This window comes from Onthophagus taurus, chromosome 3 (assembly GCF_036711975.1).
Source record: "Onthophagus taurus isolate NC chromosome 3, IU_Otau_3.0, whole genome shotgun sequence".
In the NCBI taxonomy this organism is placed as follows: domain Eukaryota; kingdom Metazoa; phylum Arthropoda; class Insecta; order Coleoptera; family Scarabaeidae; genus Onthophagus; species Onthophagus taurus.
This window is the reverse complement of record NC_091968.1, coordinates 16,706,086-16,726,772: the sequence shown is the minus strand read 5'-3', so window position 1 is coordinate 16,726,772 and position 20,687 is coordinate 16,706,086. Positions and strand designations below refer to the sequence as shown.

At 32.3% G+C, this 20,687-nt stretch overlaps 1 protein-coding gene and 1 long non-coding RNA gene across 2 annotated transcripts; one reads left to right on the top strand and one right to left on the bottom strand.

Moving 5' to 3' along the window:
* Positions 1–2,224: 2,224 nt before the first annotated feature.
* Positions 2,225–18,117, top strand: LOC111414919 (uncharacterized). Its single transcript, XM_023046390.2, has 8 exons — positions 2,225–2,740; positions 2,807–2,898; positions 2,955–3,140; positions 16,880–16,997; positions 17,064–17,121; positions 17,182–17,314; positions 17,375–17,809; positions 17,867–18,117. Exons 1-8 carry the CDS (start codon positions 2,663–2,665, stop codon positions 18,048–18,050), a joined length of 1,284 nt encoding a protein of 427 aa, XP_022902158.2. The 5' UTR covers positions 2,225–2,662; the 3' UTR covers positions 18,051–18,117.
* LOC139429268 (uncharacterized) lies at positions 5,539–6,253 on the bottom strand. Its single transcript, XR_011639945.1, has 3 exons — positions 5,995–6,253; positions 5,813–5,935; positions 5,539–5,625 (listed from the first exon to the last, which is right to left on the bottom strand). It is a non-coding gene; the product is annotated as an uncharacterized lncRNA (long non-coding RNA).
* Positions 18,118–20,687: the final 2,570 nt, after the last annotated feature.

Genomic DNA, 20,687 nt, shown 5'->3' with positions numbered 1-20,687 from the left:
TCATAACATTAATATCAGGCGCAGGAATGCATTGACGGTTCCGCGGCATCGCACAGAGATTTTTAGGAGGTCCTTTTCGTACTGTGCGATTCCGGATTTTTTGAAGCTGGAGAGTGTGTGGGGTTTTAGGACTAAGTTGAGACTGGAAATTGCTCGTCGGGTTGGATTAAATTGGAAACTTTAATTATTGTATAAGAATGTTTACTCTTTTTTTCCATTAAAATTTTTTTTTCCTGGTATAGTAAATATTATCTTGTTTTGTTTTTTTTTATTATTGTTTTCTTTCTTTTTTTTTGCTAGGACCAATGAAAAACATTTGGTCCTATTTAATTTCTAAGTAAACATGATTTTCATGATTTTATGTTATATTACACTAACTTGTTGTATTGGGAATTAATAAACATACATTATTATTATTATTATTTGAGTACTACAATATCTCAGAGTGCGGGAAGTTAGCCCCCATTTTTTGGTTTTTAAATTTTGCATTGTTCTGGAGTTGTTCTACATCGTTCCAAAGCGGCAAATAGAAAAAATAAAAACTCGGCGAGAAAATCGAAAAACGGGTTTTTTGTCTAGCCCCCCATTTTTGGAAAAATCAGATTTTCTTTGTTGTTCTGGGTTGTTCTAGTTATTGCTCATTACGAAGTTATAACTAAAAATAGGTTTGGCTGCCAAAATGTCTAGTTGATTGCTGTGACCATAGTTTTTCTATTTTCAATTCCATATTGCAAATATATACTTATTATACCTAAAGCAATCTGGAACGGCTATTATTTGCAGTATAATAATTATTTGCAACTCTATAAGATTAACTCTAAAGATTTTGGAAGTTTAAGTCAGTAATTTTTGCGTCAGCGGTTTTAAATTACACAATAACTATTAAAAAACATGTAACGATCTAAAATAACTCAAACTTTGCTGATTCAAATTGTTCTAGGTGTGTTTTACGTTTAAACTAGGCAAAAAAGGTTTTTCTGGTTACACGAACATTAATTTTGCAAAATGATATCTTCCTAAAAATACAGCAAAATGCAGACCTTAAAAAAAGTAATAAATCAACTGAATAATCCAACTATTCGATCAGCAAACAGAAATATACTATTTGTATTATACAATATGTATTAAAAACTAAATATTTCTGTGTCCCACCCATACAGAAATATACCGGGTGTTTCATTTAAAATGACATATGCTTATATCTCAAAAACAAAAACTCGAATCGAAAAAAGTTTCAAGTAAACATTTTTTAGTGAAAAAGGGGGCACAGGGTACACATGAGCAGATTTTTTTTCAGGGTTGCCTAAAGGCCCAAAAAATTATAAAATTATACTAGAATTAAAAAATTCTGTTCACGTGTACAATGTATCCCCCACATTCTACACGTGAACAAATTTTTTTCAGGGTTGCCTAACGGCCCTTCTGACGTCATTTTTATTTTGTCAAATGGCACATATACTTTTTTCTTTCAAAGTCTTAAACAACTTGACAAACTGATTACTTTTTGCTTAAAAAATGTTTGTCTTAAACTCTTCGTTGTCAAGATATCAACAAAAACAAAAATAAAATAACATGTTTCAAAATGTAATTAAAAAAAATGAAACTTCAACGCCTGTTTCCGTTCTTCGGGGTGGCATGGCGTTTGTTTATGTGATAAAGGGAGTGCAACGATTACTGGTAGATTAGGGAAGGTTAGGTAAGGTTAGCCGCACGGGAAATCACCGGTAATTCACAAAGACATGGGGAAATTCCCGTCAGTCTTCAGCTGTCCGATTACTTTTGTGAGATTGCAATGGAATAATATTGAAGAATTATTAATTTATTTTGTTATTTTAAATTTAGGTGTTTTTTATTTACAAATGCGTTCAAATAAAATAATTATAACTATGATAAATAAATTAACTCTTATATACAATTCTGTTTTAGACATTTTGCAAAAACCGTTGGTGTGCGATGACTTTTGGTACTGAGTGTAAGTAATATTGGATAATACAGCATTCTATAATATAATATATAGAATATTTATTTTAGAACATAATTCTAATACAATACTTTTTCGATAATGAATAAGGAAAAGAAATTATTAAAATATTAAACATTCAAACAATATTTACAGTTTCAATAATGTATCTATATTATTAAAAGCTGTAGTTTAGCAGAAGTTTTAGCTACCATAAAATAGATGGCGTCCGCACAAAAGTGCAAACCGTGCAAACATGAACAAATTGGTTAAACTAACATAAACGAATTCTTAGAAACACTAAAAATTAATTAAATTGTTTTCTAATTAATAACTTCTATAATTGAACATAATTTCATGTCCCTAACACGAATAGCGATGATTAGATATACAAAATCCCCACTCAAAAACAACGTGGATATTCAGTCAGCAATCAGAATTTTTAAAGAATTACGTCAGTCAACAGCAATCCGTGAGCAATCCTGTTTTCCTTTCGGTTGATTTTCGTTATTGGAATGCTATTAAGGCGTAGTCAGTTCTAGATATACCACAAAAAGTTTAAGTACTTTAGATTTTACTTGTAAGTCTTATTAGAAGGTTGTCCATCAATCTAGAAAATATAACATAAGCAGAACCATTTTACTGTTGTCCAAGAGGTTTAAATCATATTTTGGGACAAAATTGGTTTGTAGATACAACAAAATGTTAAAATCTGCGCCGGAAAGTCTCCTAACCGTACTTTCAAATGTACAACCTTATTTTGAAGAAAACATAATAAGAGTAAGTATCTGAAACATCATTATAATGAGATTAAATTGTACTGATACATTATAATTGTTATATTAGGATTTTAAAGATTTTAATGAGAGAAGAACTAGACGTCCACCATCGTTTTTGGATATTCCAAATGTACTTACAGTACACGAATCGGAATCTAGGTTAGTTTGAGACAATTTTTTGATTAATTCTTAAATAAAAAAAAACGATTTTCTAGGTTAATGAAAAATATAAAGCTTATGAAGCAACCCAACTTTAAAATACAATCGGTTGAGTTGTGCATGAAACAGCTTTATTTAAAAGTATCGTTGGAAATTGAACAGGTGTTAGTTGAGGCTCAATATGAAATGTTCAATAATGAATCGAAACCAACTGAGAAATACAATGAGACTGGAAATTTAATGTAAGTGTAATCGTAGGGTCGTTTGTGTATTTTAATTTCCTTTGAAAGTTTTGTAACCATTTTTATATTGAAGAAATTGATATCATTAGAACCTTGAACCTGCCTTATATACCTTAGGTATCTAGTGCACAAGCTCTCAAAATTGCATTAAAAATAATAAAAATATAATTCAATTGAGAAGTAACTATTGAATTATGACATTGTAAATCTTCCACAGACTTTATAGACCCAAAAATAAAGATAACACTAAGATTTGTTTGCAATGAGAGGAAAAAAGTTTCTTAAAAAGGAGTTGTGGGGTTTTAATATGCAGATTTTCTAGTTTTAAAAACGTATCTTTTTATTAACAGTTATTAAAATTGATCTTGTAGATGTCTGCAATGTTACTGGCGTGAAGTTATCCATAAATCCCAGCCATAAACTTAAAACATGAATAATTCCTTAAGCAGGAGATTTGTTTCTTCAAACTCGTTAGCAACTCGAAATGACAAACTAATTCAGGATAGGATTGAGGACATTAAAGAACAATTATTTCAAACAACAAATTAACCTTAACGTCAACAAAAAAAAACTGTTGAAAACTTACAAATTGATTTGAAAATTGCGAAATAATTAATAAAATCAGCTGCAACGTACAGGGTGGGCAAATTTGGGTGTTATTATAGGCTATCTCAAAAACTATAAGAGACATGAATAAAGTAGGTGCCATGTCCTGATCTCTTTTTTTGAGACTAATCCAATCTCGCAAACACCAAACCTCTATCTTCTTTTGTTTTTAAGTTATAGCCAAAAAGTCAAATTTTCTTGATTTCAAAAAATGCTCATATTTCGTTTATTTTTGAAATTAGAGAAATGCGGTTGATACGTTCTTAAGACACTTTTTTAAGTAGAATATAGTGCCGTTGAAAAATTTTAAACATACTTGATGATTTTTGAGATACAACACAAAGTTGTGTTTTTTTAAATACAAACTATACTTAATTATGATGTTACTGGAAAGAGCATACTTTTAGCTTTCCAATGATATATCGCATGTATGCTGTATTTGCAGAAAATAAGCAAAAGGTGTTTCAATTCCAAAATAGTAAGCGCCATGGTTCAAAATTTTGATTATAGTAGGCGGGTCCGGATAATAAATACCACCTAAGGGTATAATATAATATGGTTTTGCACGAATATGACAATATAAAGTTGGTTTTGAACCAACGAATAAAAACTTTGAATAGTTAATTTAACTTTCTCAGCATCTTATCCCTGACTTTGTTCACCAATAAAAAATGATTAGCAAGTAAAGTTTGTTTACTAAAAATTTAAGAAATATATTAATTAATGAATAATTGAATATGGACAACTTGATGAACTAAACAGTCACAAACTGTCATCTTCTTCTACTAAACTTACTGGTTGTAAGGTTAGAACAGTTCGGAATCAATGAATGAAATCTTCGCTAGTACTTTTCCAGTTTTCTCCAAACATAAGATTTAGAAGTTTTTTGATATCAGCAATCTTTTCTTTTGAAATTGGGTGAGATAGAGGAAAGTTAGGGATCATAAACTGGGAGCGGACTTTCCATTGAAACACCGTTTCAATGGGGATATGAAGACTTATGTATCATCTTCAAAGCAGACTCCTATATATTCTATATTTAATTTTATCGTTTTATTTAAAGATAATGCGGAACTTCTTAAACGGGAAACTTGTTTCGTAAAATTCATAGATATCTTATATAGATGTGACATTTACGTAAAATTTTTGTACACGGCACCAGCGCTCCGAACGGCTCGGCCCAGTACTAATATTAAATAGCGGCTAACGTGATAAATCTAAAATTTAATATTTTCTAATTTTTTTGTGTGGAATTAAATAAAAAAATAAAATCATTTGTGGATTTTAATAATCTGTTTATTAAAATTATTATCATAAACATAAAGTCTTATTTTAATATAAAAAAATAACTATAAACAATGTGTAATGATTAATGATACACTGTTAAAAATTTTACGAAGTAATTTAACTCTTCGGTATAGGGTGAAATATTACCGCGAAAAAGTGATAAATTTACCTAAATTCTAATAGGTTGCAACACGTTTGAGAGTCAAAATAACTTTGTTAAAAGATGTTAAAAATACGGTGTTAATCTGTTTATTCCTCACAGTGTAACTTTACACTTTATAATACCTTATACCCCTTTCCATTTTGTAGCATTAAATGTAATGCCAATATTGTGTCTAAACTTGAAATTGACTGCTTAAAAAGTTGTCTCTTTGGTAATAATTTTCTTTTATTTCTTTAGGATGTTATACTCTGGCGCTGGAATTTCCTCTTATACATCACTGCTTTCCTGTATAAATGTTGGGCTTTTGGTGATAAGTTGTCTTGTTTGTGGACACCAACTTCCTCCAATAAACTCTCCCTTTGTTTAGCTGTCAAAAAATATCCAATAATGATCCCGATTAACGCTGTTTCCCCATTAAGCGGGGTTACCCTGTAATATGAAATCAAACTTTAAAAAAATTATACTACATTCTTTTGTAATAAAAGGGAAATTAAAAGTTTTTTGAATGATGTTTCGTTTATTAATAAATAACTCTTATTAAGAGTTATATGCCATTATAGATAATTTAACCAGAGCTTTTCAAAATAAACGATTTATAAAACACATAATTTCTTACCTGAAGTCTCCAATGAGATTGCACTGGTGGATATTGAAGCAACCTAAAGTCCCATATCTGCATGTGGAGTAGTGGGCGTGTTATTCGAAGCACTTGAAGTACTGACTTCTAAGTACTGATATCCTACATGTGAAAAAAAATGCCTCAGTCCTAACAACATTTTGATAATTTTATACACATACTGGCAAATTTAATGATGTACTACTCCTTTCAACAATTTGTTGTTACGTCCAACATCCTCTCGTCGAAAAGGCTTATCACAAACTCGAAAATTATTATAAACCCTCAAGTGTTCACACTGAAGCAGGTTTTCTCGCACACAACATAAAACCCATCTTTGATATATTTCTGAATACATTTGTGGGTTTGGAAATCGGTAGAAACTTCCATACCTTTGTACGCATCCACTAATGGCGCAACTTTTTGACATTTTCTGCTAGAAGAAAATAAGATGCATATATATTTATTTTACAAATACCTAATCCAGTTCCATAATCAATGTTTAAATTTCAGAGGTTTTTTATGAGCATCAGTTTCCATATTATTTTAAGGGCAACTTATATTTAAAAATTTATTGTGAAACTGGAGATCATAATATAATAATATGAAATAAATAAGAAAAAGTATATCAAATGTACTTACCACAAATAAAATTTCGTAAATTTCTTTAAAATGTACTATCAAACACAAAGCCGCATCAAAACACTAACCAACTTGACAAACAATTTAGAAAACAGTAGAAAAACAAATTGACGAAACGACTACTTAAATCCTAAAATATTTATTAATTTAAACTGCCAAGATAAAGTAGATATCTAAAATGACGTCACTTTGTACGAACACGACGTTAATAAGTGCCAGGGGTATGGTAAAATCACGAAGGTAGTATACTACTTCGTGGGTAAAATTCATGAATGCAATGACAAGTAAACTCACGTTGCTATAGTAACTAAGTAGCATTTAGCGTTTTCTTCGCCTACTATAATTAAAAATTTTAATTTTTTCTTTAATATTTTAAAATTGAAAAATAACGCTTATTTTCTGCAGATTCATCATGCGTGCGATACATCATTGGAAAGCTAAAAATATGCTCTTTTCAATAACATCATAATCAACTATAGTTTGTATTTAAAAAAATATAACTTTATGTTATATCTCAAAAATTATCAGCTATGTTTAAAATTTTTCAACGACAGTATATTCTACTCAAAAAAGTGCCTGTAGAATGTATTAATCCCATTTCTCTAATTTCAAAAATAAACGAAATATGAGCATTTTTTGAAATCGCTAAAATTTTGCTTTTCGACTATAACTTAAAAACAAAAGAAGATAGAGATTTGGTCTTTGCGGGATTGGATTAGTTCCGGAAAAAGAGACCGAGACATGGTGCCTACTTTTTTCGCATCTCTTATAGTTTCTGAGATAACCTATAATAACACCCAAATTTGCCCACCCTGTACATCTCAAACCATGTGAGAACCGTAAAGCTTGAACATCGGTCAAATAATAAGAACAAGCAAAACAAGTTTTGAACGTAAAACACCTATTTCACGTGAAGCAGGAAAACGTGGAATTTAAAAAAAAAAGTTAAACACATTGGTAAAAGATTTATTAAACAACAAGATAATTGACGATATACAGTTCAAACAACTTACCAAATATAATTCAGTTTTACCCAAAGCTTACTTTCTACCCAAAGTCGACAAAGAAGAGATTCCACTTGGACCAATCATTTCTTTAGTTGACTCAGCCAATTATGGTGTTGCATCGGTGTTCGCCAGAATGTTGACAGTTGTTTTCGACCCACTTACCACTTATAATGTAAAAACACACGTTTGAGTTCGTCAGAGAGTTGAGGGGCATAGTGTTGTCAAAGAACTTTATGGTTGTTTCATTAGACATAGTTAGTTTGTTCACTAACATCCCGATTTCTTTGGTCATTAACATAATTATTGAGAATTGGTATCAATGTCAGACCAGTTTGATGTCGACAAAGACTTGTTTCTCAGAGCCCTTTCCTTTATTTGTGATAACACCTTTTTCAATTTTAATGGTACTTCATGCCAGCAAATTTTTGGGGTTCACCTATATCACCCATTTTAGCTCAAATAGTAATGGATCACAGTCTTAATAAAATTATACCTAAATTAAATTTTAACTTGCCCTTCATCAAGAAGTATATGGTTGACATTATTCCCATTGGCTCTGAGAGGGAGGTCCTTCAGACGTTTAATGGTTTTAATAGTCACATTCAGTTCACAATTGAAATGGAAAATAATAACTTTGTTCCTTTTCTTGATACGAAGGTAATCAGGGATGTTAATAATAGTATAATGTTTGATTGGTATAGTAAACCAACATTTTCAGGAAGATACATTCAATTTCATTCTTTTCATAAACTCAAACATAATATCAATATTGTTCTCGCTATGAAGCATAGAATTGTCAACATCTCTGAACCTCATTTAGTGCAAACTAACTTGACAAAATTAAAAGACATTTTTTTGTTCATTTCTTACCCCCACAAATTACCTAATAAATTACTTTTCAAAGCTAACACCAATAATATCACTGAAGGCCTCAGCCACCATCTAACGAATGTGTTACATATAAGAAGTTGACTTACATTCCAGAATTAACTGATAAACTTATAAAATTGTTTAAAACCTATTCACTTAATAGTAATTTAAAAATAATAGAATATTATCCGTTCAAACTTAACAACATTTTTCAAAGTTGAAAGTTAAAGTTCCATTTGAATATCAATCTAATGTCATCTACTGTGTTCCTTGTGGTTCATGTAACCAGTGTTATATTGATCATACTGGCCAATGGTTGAAAAAACGTTTAAGTCAACACAGAAGTGATATTAGAAATTTAAAAGGTGGGTTGTGCGTTAGCGTATAGGCCGTCCAAATTACATTTTCGGGGTTCATTTTACATACTGTTCTTAATAATTGTTCTTTAACGTCCTCAATCCTATCCTGAATTAGCGTGTTATTTAGAACTAATAATTCCGTAACCAACACGATTTGGGTCACCAAATTTCACACACAGGTCACTTTTACCCTCAAGAATAGCTTACAACTCCCATTTGGTAAAAAAAAATTTTCAACCCCCACCCCCGAAAAAGGGATGTTTTCGCCCTGATGGGCACCTTCGAATTAAACCAAATTCTACCACATAATAGAACACAGTTCTAAGAATTTTTGTCAATTTTCAAAACACTGAAAGCCCTAACGGTTTTCGAGAAAAAAAATCATTCTTATAAACCGCGTATCGGACTTTAGGGGTGAATTTGAAATCGATCGTCAAAACACCGTAACCCTCAACGGTTTTTGAGACAAAAAATTTGTTGTTAGTCTCTATACGTATATGACGCGACTCGGTCTTTGGGGGTGAATTTGATCCCGATGGGCACCTCTGAAATGGATGACATTTTAGGATGATTTAGTGTTTTTGTAATGAAACACGCTAAAACCATTAACACAAATCGAAGTTTTGGATTTTGAGGTAGATGGAACACCGAGTGATTTACCCTTCAAAGCACTTGTTTCATGACCAATTTTTGAATGTATTACTGCGATCTGTCTCCTAAAATCTTTGATGGAAATGGACTTCTTTCCATGAATTCTTCTATATAGGAAGAAGGAGTTTACAACAGTCGTATCAATTATCATTGTGAATATACACCAGTACCATTTCTTACCCCGTATTCCTATAGAATGTTTTTCTATGAGCCAATCATGATGGTCTATCCCACCGATGTATGTATTAGTGAATAAGTCTAATAGTGAATCAGTCTTGGCTGAGCAACTTACACTTTTAATTTTTGTACTCTGCTGCATCTTGCAACTGATGCTGCTGGTTTTATAGTATCAAAATTGGTGGCCATACAAACAGATTTGCTATCATTCCATTTTACCAGCAATATTTAGTTTTCGCTATCAAATCTTTGATCATAGGATATTTATCTGGAGCTAACTTTTCTAGATTTGTGGTTGGTCGCAACAGACATTTTGCATTTTCCTATTTTCGCTCATAGTACCTGTTAAACGTACTTGCATTTCTTTTAATTGACGAAATAAGGCATGATTGCTATAAAAATATAAGCTATAGCTTTTTGGACATATCAATTAGTTAGCAAAAGAAATAGCAATATCCATCTTCGCCACAAAGTGCCCAGTGTTTCTAACCAAATCGTATTGTCTTACCCTTTATGAACTTTTAGTAAGTGGCGATCGTAATATCTTACAATCATTTTATTTATGGACAGATTTTCTTAAGAAATACTAAAATTTTGAAATCTTGCATTTACTATATCTAACAACGGTCTAATCTTAAACGATTTATCGCCCTTACCTTTCATTAGCTTCGGCATTATTCTAAAAATGTATGTAAAACTTTACTTGAAGATAGGCATTTTTGCTCATAGCATTTTTCATGATAGGTTTTCCCAAATCGTCGTCGTCTGACCAATAATCGCGCTCAGATGGTAATGTGTGGTACCCGCTAAATAAAAAAAAAAAACCAATACAAATTTTGTTCTCATCTTTTGTGAACAATCAAAACGGAAAAGCAACGGAAAATATTTCCTGTTCCACTTCTTTCTTTCCTTAAATCCCAAAGGAAAACAAATATCCACAATTCCTTCGAATCTGTGAACGTAACGTTTTTTATGTATTTAATACAAATTTCTACACAGGGATGGCATTTACTTAAATGAGCAAGGGTTGGAAACGGTGAGGAACGCGGTAGCAAGTAACTATAGTATTCTCCATTCGTTACATAATCTCTTCTAGTCTCGCCAATCCTTTTAAAATACCTAGCACCCAGATGGCATTGCAGACATTGGATACATCCAATGTGACCACCACTCCATGATATCCATTCTTGCACCTCAACATACCTCTCACTTACTCATCCAAGGCCTGGATGAGGCCTGTCTTTCATCATGCACACTCATTCCCTCCAGAAAAACTGGCTAAGCGAAGCGTATCGTCGGCCTAATCTGCAAAACGTAAGTCACAAATAAAGAATTTTGGAGGAGGAGTAAAAAACGTTTCAAAAATTAATTTTCAAATATATAATTGTTCTATTGCTATAGAATATCAAATATGCGTTCTATCTTATATATTTATGGGTTATTATGTATTAAACAATATTTATTGAAATTAAAAAGGACTTACGGGATTTACTCATAAGAAATTCAAATATAATTGGACATACTGGATTTCCATGTTTAAAGAATACATACAGGATTATTAAGAATACACTAAACATTTTAAGGTATTTATTTACCAAATTATTGCAAAATTACAATTTTTTAGAATAAACAGATATAGATACAAACAAAAAATATTTATTTTTCGAAGAAACAGATAACAGAATACCGTATTTTCTCGAATCTTATCCGCACTCGAATCTAATCCGCACCCCGATTTTAAAAATGCATAATGGTAAAAAAATTTAGTGTGCGAATGTAATCCGCATCTTTCTCTGAGCAATTCGACAACAACAAAATGATGCGATGCTTGTTGTTAACCATAAATATATAATAATAATAATATATTTATGCATAGTATACATATATACATAAAATTATTATAAATTAAGCCAGCACAAATTAAGCGGAGTTCAGGTGCAGCCGTAACAGCACCTGCTCTTCCACTCAAACCTAATAAAACTAATTCTAAATATACAAGAGAGAAAAAGAAAAGAAAAACGAAAAGAAAAAGACCCGATGGTGAAATCATAATTAATTACTAAGCGTAAACTGCCCGATCCCTGTCGCCCTACAATGCATTCTGAATTTGAGACAAGCGGCCGTTCACTCTGTGACGAAACAACCTTGAAGAAGTGCAACATTTTATAGTTGATGGCAAATCATTAAGAATATGTGTTATTTGGTATGAAAAGCATTTCTTAAATAGCTGGTGATGATGTATCGGCGGGGTAAGAGTGCCCTTGAATCGAATATTCAAGGTATGAACATCGGTACGAAATTTTATTTTATTGAACAAGTATGGAGGTTTCTTCAAAGTAATTATATTAAAGAACAAAACCGCCGAATGAAGTATGCGCCTGTTTTTCATGTTGAGCCAACTCAAATCCTTTAATTTGTGCGAAACATGCTGACGTCCCCGTAACCCAAATATCAAGCGCAAGCAAGAATTTTGAATTTTCTGAATTTTTTCGTATTACTATACGACAACTGATCATACAATGTATCAAAATAATTAAAATGCGCTAACACAAAGGCCTCGCACAAAAGCACCCTGGTTCTACGATTGAGGAACAACCGACCGCCATAAATCAGCTTAAGAGCAGCATACGTGAAAGCAGTGCACTTATTGATGTGTTTATTAAAGTTTAAATTTTCGTCCAATAAGACACCCAAGTTTTTCACACAATCGTTAAGCGGCAATACTTGATTGTTGACAACTATCTTGACCCGATCTCGAACAGAATTATCACTTATCACCTTTCTTGGCCCAAATAAAATCAGCTCTGTTTTAGCAGCTTTAAGACAAAGGCAGTGACGCCTATCATCGACATCCGATGGCAGAAAAGATATATATAACTGGGTGTCATCCGCGTAGAAATGATGATTACAACTTTTTATGTATCTGTTAAAATGCGATGTGTAAAGTGAGTATAGCAGTGGACCCAAAATTGAACCCCGAGGAACACCGGACGTTGTCGAAAGAAACGATGAAACGCGACCATTCACCTTCACGCACTGCATTCTGCCCGTCAAGTAACTGTGCAAGAACCCCGATGCAAGATCATCAAACCCAATGTAGCGAAGCATGGCATACATCATGTCATGATTGATAGTATCAAAAGCCTTTGAATAATCTAAGAGACACATCAAAGTCAATTTTCCTTGGTCTGTGCTTCGTATGACATCGTCCACAATATTCGATAGAGCTGTATTACAGCCATAATGCTTTCTAAAACCTGACTGTGTAGGCGATAAAAGGTTGTATTCCGTAATATAGTCCTTTAATTGTAATTCGATTACTCTTTCTGTAATTTTAATACTAGCAAAGGTTGGACAAACTACAATTTCCCAAAAGCTCCTAATGATTTTCAAAAAAATTTTAATTTGTCTCAAACTGTGAATGCCGACGAAATGGCAGTATATCTGGATATGCCTCCCAATTTCCTTAGAAACGAGTGGTTGTAAAAAATTGTGCATAACATTAGTATGCTAGCAGTAACAAGTGATAGGGAAAAATTGCTGTCATTATTAATATTGAGAAAAAAACCATTCTGAAATCCGAAAGACTTCCCGAATGACGTCTTAGTTAGGGCACAATAAAAGGATGAATAATGGAAAAGCTGATGATGGAATGGTTAAGACAAGTATGGAGTCGTAGACCAGGAACACACATGGAAAACGATCCCTGAAAACAATATTATAACATCATTTAAGAAGTTTTGTATAACCACTGCTTTGGACAGATCCGAAGATGACGTAATATGGGCAGAAAATGATACATAAAAATGTAAATATCGTTCTAAAACCCTTAATAGCGTTATTGTTATAATGCGATTTTATTTTACTATTTTCCAAATCGCAACTATACGACTGCGACTCTAATCCGCACTCGATTGTAATCCGCATTTGATTTTAGAGCATATAAAATTTGTAAAAAGGGTGCGGATTAGATTCGAGAAAATACGGTAGTTATATTTTGAAATATATATGGAAATTATTATAAGACAATGCAATGGTCTTATTTAACAAATGGAAGGTTATTATAAAAGTAATGATAGTCTCTTTGTAAACTTGACTTTAGAGATTGTAATTGCATCCACTTTTCATATTTAATTGGAATTGGACCCTTGTATAATGCTGGAAGATCATCCACTGGACATTTAGCTTCTTTTCTCTGACCTTTACTTACTCGGCTATAATGAAGTTCATCAAAATCTTCTGTATGCCTCAATTTATAAAATAAAGAACTATTGGGTGCATATCGCAATGCTCGTATGTCGGTTACGACTTTGCTGGACGTATAGATTTCAAATAAATTTAACATGTGAAAATCCTTGAAAAAAGTATAATCCAAATAAAAAACTTTATAAGGTTGTTTTTCTCGAGCTTTCAAACAAATGTTAACATAATCGGCTGGTACATTGATGTCTGGGTGCCGCATCCGTCTCTTAATCGTTGAATGCATCGAATCAGCCACCATCTGGGTATGTTGCCTTTTTCGAGGTATTTTTGTTCAATAGTTATATCCAGAGTCATCGATAAGTTTATTAATGCGTTGGCCAAAGTGGAATTACGATTTTGGGATGTACAGCCATCACTATACAATATTACTTTTTGTCTTGGTTCCATATTCATAAAAACATTATCTATTATAAATTTGCAGATTATAGTAGAATAGTCATTTGCCGAGACACTCCCATTTGATTCATGCCATAAGTAGCAATATCCATTTTTAGTTTTTAGGTCAAAAAATGTAAAGTTATGTACCATTAACTTCTGTTTGAAGTAAAGTGATGAAGTATTTGACTTCGGTGATAACAGAACTGATTGCAGGTCCATGCAAAAAAATATGACTTTCTGCTTCGTTATCTTTTATTTTTTCTTCTCTTGCTACTTTTTTCATTGTCTGGTGTAAGTTGAAAATTTCATCTGATAGATTTCCAGTTCTATGACTTACACATTTGTCACACTCGTCTTTCTTTGTACGAAAGAGCGACAAGTTCATATTCTCAAAAACATGATTAAATGATGTACTGGATGCGAACTTGTATTTATTATCTGCGCACCATTGTTTGTAAAATGTATAAATTGACGGTTTTGACTTCCATAATGGCTCTAAGTAAAATTTTGATGATGACGATCGGCAGTAATGAGATTCGATCCTTGGTAAATCATTTAAAAAACGCTGTATATTTTTTTTCACTTTCTGATATCGAGTAGCTTTTTCTTTAATAAATTTTTTTCTTGTTGTTTTTCAGTATTCTCTCCCACATCTTTATTTATATTCTTTTCCCGAGCAATTTCCTTCAACCAGTCCAAAACCATGTTCTCTTTTACGCAATGTGTGCGTAAAAACATTTTTTGCTTGCGTACTCTTAAACGATCACCTGCTTTTTTTAAGTAGTATTCTAAAGTCTTGCTTCTCCTTGACACATTATCTTCTTTTCTATTTCTTTGTCTATTAATAGGCTTAGATACAATTAATAATGACACATACACTTTTCTTGTAGACCATGTCATTTCTGACCAAAAATTATCAAAAATATTTTCCCTCTCCGTTTCTGAAAAATCGCAACATTTTAGCACCGAATTCTCACGCAAGGAAGGTTTGCAGTTGCACCACTCTTGCATATTTCGCTCCTCTTTTTGCAAATCGTATCTCCATTTTCCGTCGACCATTTTTCTTCCTAAATATTCTTTTCCTTGTTCGCGAAACGACTTTCTTTTACTTTTATTCCATGTTTCGCTGTCTACAAACTGTTTCTTGTTTCTTTTCCTTTTCATCTCTGGTAAGTCAGATTGTTGAGCTGTGTCATTGCTTACATCATCCTGGGGATGGATGGTAGTTACAGGTACATAATTTGGATCCTCATCATCAGCATTCATTTCTTCATCTTCCCGATGTTTACTATTTAATTCAGGCACATAATCCGGATCATCTATTTACACTTCTATCTCTTCTTCAATATTTTTATATGGTAAATGTTCTAAAAGCACATTATTTTCTAGTCCAGTCTTTTTATTTTCTTCAATATCACATTCTGTACTCGCTAAGGCTTTGCAAACTTTATTTATTTCTAAGGTTATCTCGTCAGTCACTTATTCCTATATTGTCATATTGTTGTGTAAAACTAAAACTAGATTCGATGGCACAAAGGGAATCAGTAATTTCTGGAATGTCTAATAATAACAAGCTTTTATCGTCTTGTATTGGTGTCGGATTACACAAACTAATATCGTTCGTAATATTGTCTATTTGTTGATTATAAAGTAACATGATACTAGTTTCAATACTTTGTTCATTATCACAGAAAGGTGTTACAGGGTTACAATTATGCATTATAGGACATGAATGATTGTTTCTAGAAACTGATTCAGGATCAGATTCATTTAAAATTTCATTCAATTGTACAATATTGTTTTGATTGTTCATTGCATTGTGTGTGACTTGGTTATTCGGCAGCCTAAAATTTGCCGAAATCTGCCTATAATTTTTTTTTATCTTTGACATACTCAATTATGTTTGCTGAAACGAAATTAAAAACTTATTATAAATTATTTTATTATGCGAAACCTCTCGCAAATCCCACAAGTCCAACTGTGTTAATATATAACATAATATAGAATAACTTACCTTTAGCAAAAGTTGCAAATAAAGTCACACTGATACCGGATGTTTACATATAATTTGTTTTTCAACAGAACCCTCTGTTCACTGCATGCTGGATTACTCTGCAATGAGGACTTACGGCTATTACGTGTCGGGTTCAACGAGCATGGACTTGCGGGGTTTACTAAATTAACGAAAAAGTAATTTTTACAGGAATATGTAATTTTTTCAGTCAATAGATTATTTTTTCCTCAACAGATGCTACTAAAATGTCAATTTACACCGAAAGTGGACTTACGGGTTTTGCAGATTAGGCCGACGATATCAGTCTCATACCTCATTCAGCTTAGGCAACCACACAATTACCAATCTTCCACACATCCCGAAAGAAACTTTCCCTCAGACACCTCTCAATCAACCATACCCATTTTCTCAAAATCTCTACACAACTTGCGCTCAGCAGAATTGTGTCCTGAGAATGCCGCTTGTAAAAATATTCGGGAGCGGTATGTAATGCGGCACGTCGCATTCGAATACCGCGCTATGTTTGGATACACCCTTAGATGAAACGATTTAAAAATAACTTTTCAATATTTATTTCTATTTCGTTGACACTTCTCGCGTCATCATGATTATAAGACCATAAATAATCCCCTTAAAGCGATGGATATCTTTTGAGCATGTGCAGTAGACCAGAAAGATAATAGTGGTAATATTTAATATTTTACAGATTTGATATAGAAAACCTACAAATAAATTCAATCATCCCTATTTATGTGCAAGAAGATTCCTTTATGGCTAATGAGAACTTTTCTATGTCATTGAAACCATCAAAAATTACAACAAGGGTGAGTAATTATGATTTAAGACAACTTTTTTTTTAAATTAATCATGAAATGCACTTGATTAATTAGAAATCCTCAAATATTGATGGTAAAGTGGAGTCATCCGAATCAGTCGACACTGATATAGGTTAATATTTATTTTATTATTTTTCTTAAATCTTAATTTTAATTTTCTATCGTTTATTAGAGAAAAGTTTAATAAATAGTATTTGGAGCGGATTTTCGGAAACAATTTCTTTTCTAATACGCCAAGATTTAGGAGCGTCCATCGTAGAATATTCAGTTACTGAATTATTTGCTGATGAACCCGAGGAAATGATGTAAGAATCAAAATTTTTTTATTTAACAATTTCATCTTTTACTTTATACATACTTTTTAGAGAATTTTCAAATAAACGCATTGCAGTGGCAAGTAAAGTAATGAACGCAATTCTTCAGAAGGCAGTTGTGCCAACAGAAGCAATGGTTATTAAACTTCCCGAGTTAAATCTTTCTTATAAATCAACAAGTACATTAAAAATAACAATGGTTTGTTTGCAAGATCCGGAATTGTTGAATCTAGGAAGTATTCAACCACTTGGAACTTATTGTATTACTGAAGAAAATGAGAGAGCCATTTCTGTGAGTGGTGGGATTAATATAAGAAATTTAACGATTAATTTTACCAATTGCTGGGCTTCGTGTGATGGCATTGTAACCACCGGAAACTGCAAATACGTTGTGTATAGAACCAAATTGCTTTTAAAAATATTATTTGAAAAGAAAGATAAGAAGCTTTGTGCGAAATTAGATAAGGTGCAGTTATGTTGGATTAGGTAAATCTTTTTCTTTTATTTTTTTTTCTTTACTTTGAATTAAATTAAATCTTTTAGGGACACAGAATGTGATTTTAATGATTTACTCAGTGTTAATGACATCCAAGATGAATTAACGTCTTATATCGAAGCTTTTCTCCTTGGGGAACTCCAACCTTTAATAACCAGTTATCTTAAGGAACATTTCGAGGGGATTCTTAAAAAGTATAAAGTTAATGAAGATATTAAAGATATAGTTTAAATAAGTCATTATCATTTTTGTTTTTTATGTTTTAAGTGCACTAATAAATATATATTTGTTAAGTGAATTCTTTGATTTATTGATTAATTTTTGCTGACCTAAAATATCGCAGCAGATAAAGAGAATATAAATCTGAAGTTTGGAAATAGACAAAACTGCTAACATCGACACATGTAGAAATATTATCTATGAGGACGCAGAAGTCCTAAGATTTGAAAAAAAACCAATCGTTTTAAAAGAGTTTATTTATTTACTAAATACAAACTTGACTTCCTCCACACCCATTTTTTTAAACAGCACGCGATTCAATAAAAAGATGTCCTTAATACAAGAAATATCCACTGATTGCTAAAGAGATTGTAATCATAAAGAATCAAATAAACCATGTACTTATTTACAGAAGACGAGCATCTAGCATTGTAGATCTTAAGACAGGCAGAAATGCATACTGTGACTGTGATGATATGATATGAAACTATAACTGAAATGAGCGACGCAGGAAAGGAAATATAAAGTACAAACAAAAATTGAGTGGTTTGATAACGAATGCACAGTAGCAATTAACATTAGGAACAAAGTGTATACAAAAAATATATCGCGAAAAAAACCCTAGAAACAAAAGAAATGTTTAAGAGGAGTCTCGCAAAAAAGATAAAATATGTAGATAGAACAAGAGAAAATATTAAAACGATCAGGTACTTCAAATGAAACAAAACAGTAAAGGAAACAATAATAGGGATGCGTACAAATGTCTTAAGAGGCCTACCTAGCTGGCGAAAAATTCGAAACGAGATTCCCTCGTGAACACGCTTAATGCGGCAACACCGCTCCATGTGTACTCGATCGGGCTGGCGCGCCAGGCCGATGGCGACTAGGACTGTCCGATTGTCGGGTAATTCCCCGACAATCAGCGACGTTGATTTTATTCTTAGTTGAATGCATTTGAATACGAGTCGGGGCCGCTTTTTGGAACATAGCTGTTATTGCTAGTATTTTATTATTATCGATTGTTAGTTAAAATTATATATTTTCACGAAAAGGGATGTTGGTGGATGCCGATCTTATCAGATTCCTCATTATAAAATTGCACAGTATACCAAATTTTATCAGTATATGACAAATCATTGAAATTATTACAGATAATCTATACCTTAGCCATTTATTGATTTATACAGGGTGATTTATCAGCTCACCATCAAACTTTGACATATGATAGCTAATCCAATTACAAAAAAAAATGTTAATGAACATATGTCCTATTTTAATTAATTACGAAATTATAACACTTTAAAGTTTTCATTTTTATATCATAATTAACTGCTACATTATTTTTAAAACACATAAATATTACAAATATTGTTCAAAATAGACTCCTTCTGAAGAAGGAATACATGCTTCACAATGACGAATTAAAGAGTTCTTCAGCCGAATTAAAATGTCTGGTTGATTTCTTGTTCCAGTAGCAGCCATTTGTATTCTGTTTAATGACTGTTTTCGTGTGTTAATTTCCACTTGATACACAATTTGTATCATATGACCCAATAAGTAGAAATCCAATGGATTAAGGTCGGGGGATCTAGGTGGCCAAGCAAATGGACCATTACCAATCCACTTGTTTGGAAAATATTGATTTAACCACTCGACAACTATTCTTCCGCGATTAGGGGGGCATCATCGTGCTGGTACCACATATTTTGAATTACATACATTAAGAGGTATATCTTCAAGTAAATCAAAAAGTGTGTTGTTCAAAAAAATCTGTAGTTTACAGCGTTCAAACGTCCATCAAGTACATGCAAATCTAGTAAATTGTTGTTAAATAATCCACCCCAAACGTTGATGCTGAAACGTTGTTGAAATTTCCTTGGTCTAATCGCATGCAGATTTTGTAATGCCCAGATATGTTCATTATGGTAATTATTTATACCATCTTGTGTAAAACATGATTCACCTGTCCAGCGATCATTTGAAATGAAGTCATTATTTTGGGCATGTTACTACAATAACCATTCACAAAATGCTAACCGTTGCTGATTATCTCCTGGCTGTAGAGCTTGAACGTTCTGTTTACGATACGGATGAAGGACTTGTCGATTCAATACGCGCCATGCAAAATGTTGACTTACATGTATGTTGTGTGCTATTCTTCGAGTGCTGATGGAAGGATTATCAATGACAGCATTAATTACAGCTTCTTCGTCCGCTACATTAACTACATGCGGTCGAATAGGATTACCTGTTTCTCTAATATGGCAAATAACGCTGTGGAATTCTTTCTTGATATTCTGATACTGATTGTCGACCGTTTCAATCGCAAAAAAAAATACACGAAAATTATATCAGCATACTCTTCAGTGTTATAAGCGTACATTTTGAGTTTCTTCTTGTATGTAATAATTAAACCTTACAGCAAACTGATATGTTACAATGACAACTTTGTTTTTGTTGAATGTTTGATTTTACTGACTATTAATAAATTCGCTGCAGAAAACTTTAAAGTATTATAATTTCGTAAATAATTGAAATAGGATATATGTTCATTAACATTTTTTTTTTGGTAATTGGATTAGCTATCATATGTCAAAGTTTGATGGTGAGCTAATAAATCAACCTGTATTTAAAGATTAAAAATGTTTA

Coding starts and splice junctions, on each gene's coding strand:
- LOC111414919 (XM_023046390.2), top strand. CDS start 2,663: ATGTTAAAATCTGCGCCGGAAAGTCTCCTAACCGTACTTTCAAATGTA. Junction 17,122..17,181: donor ATCAGTCGACACTGATATAG/GTTAATATTTAT, acceptor ATCGTTTATTAG/AGAAAAGTTTAATAAATAGT. Junction 17,315..17,374: donor GATGAACCCGAGGAAATGAT/GTAAGAATCAAA, acceptor CATACTTTTTAG/AGAATTTTCAAATAAACGCA.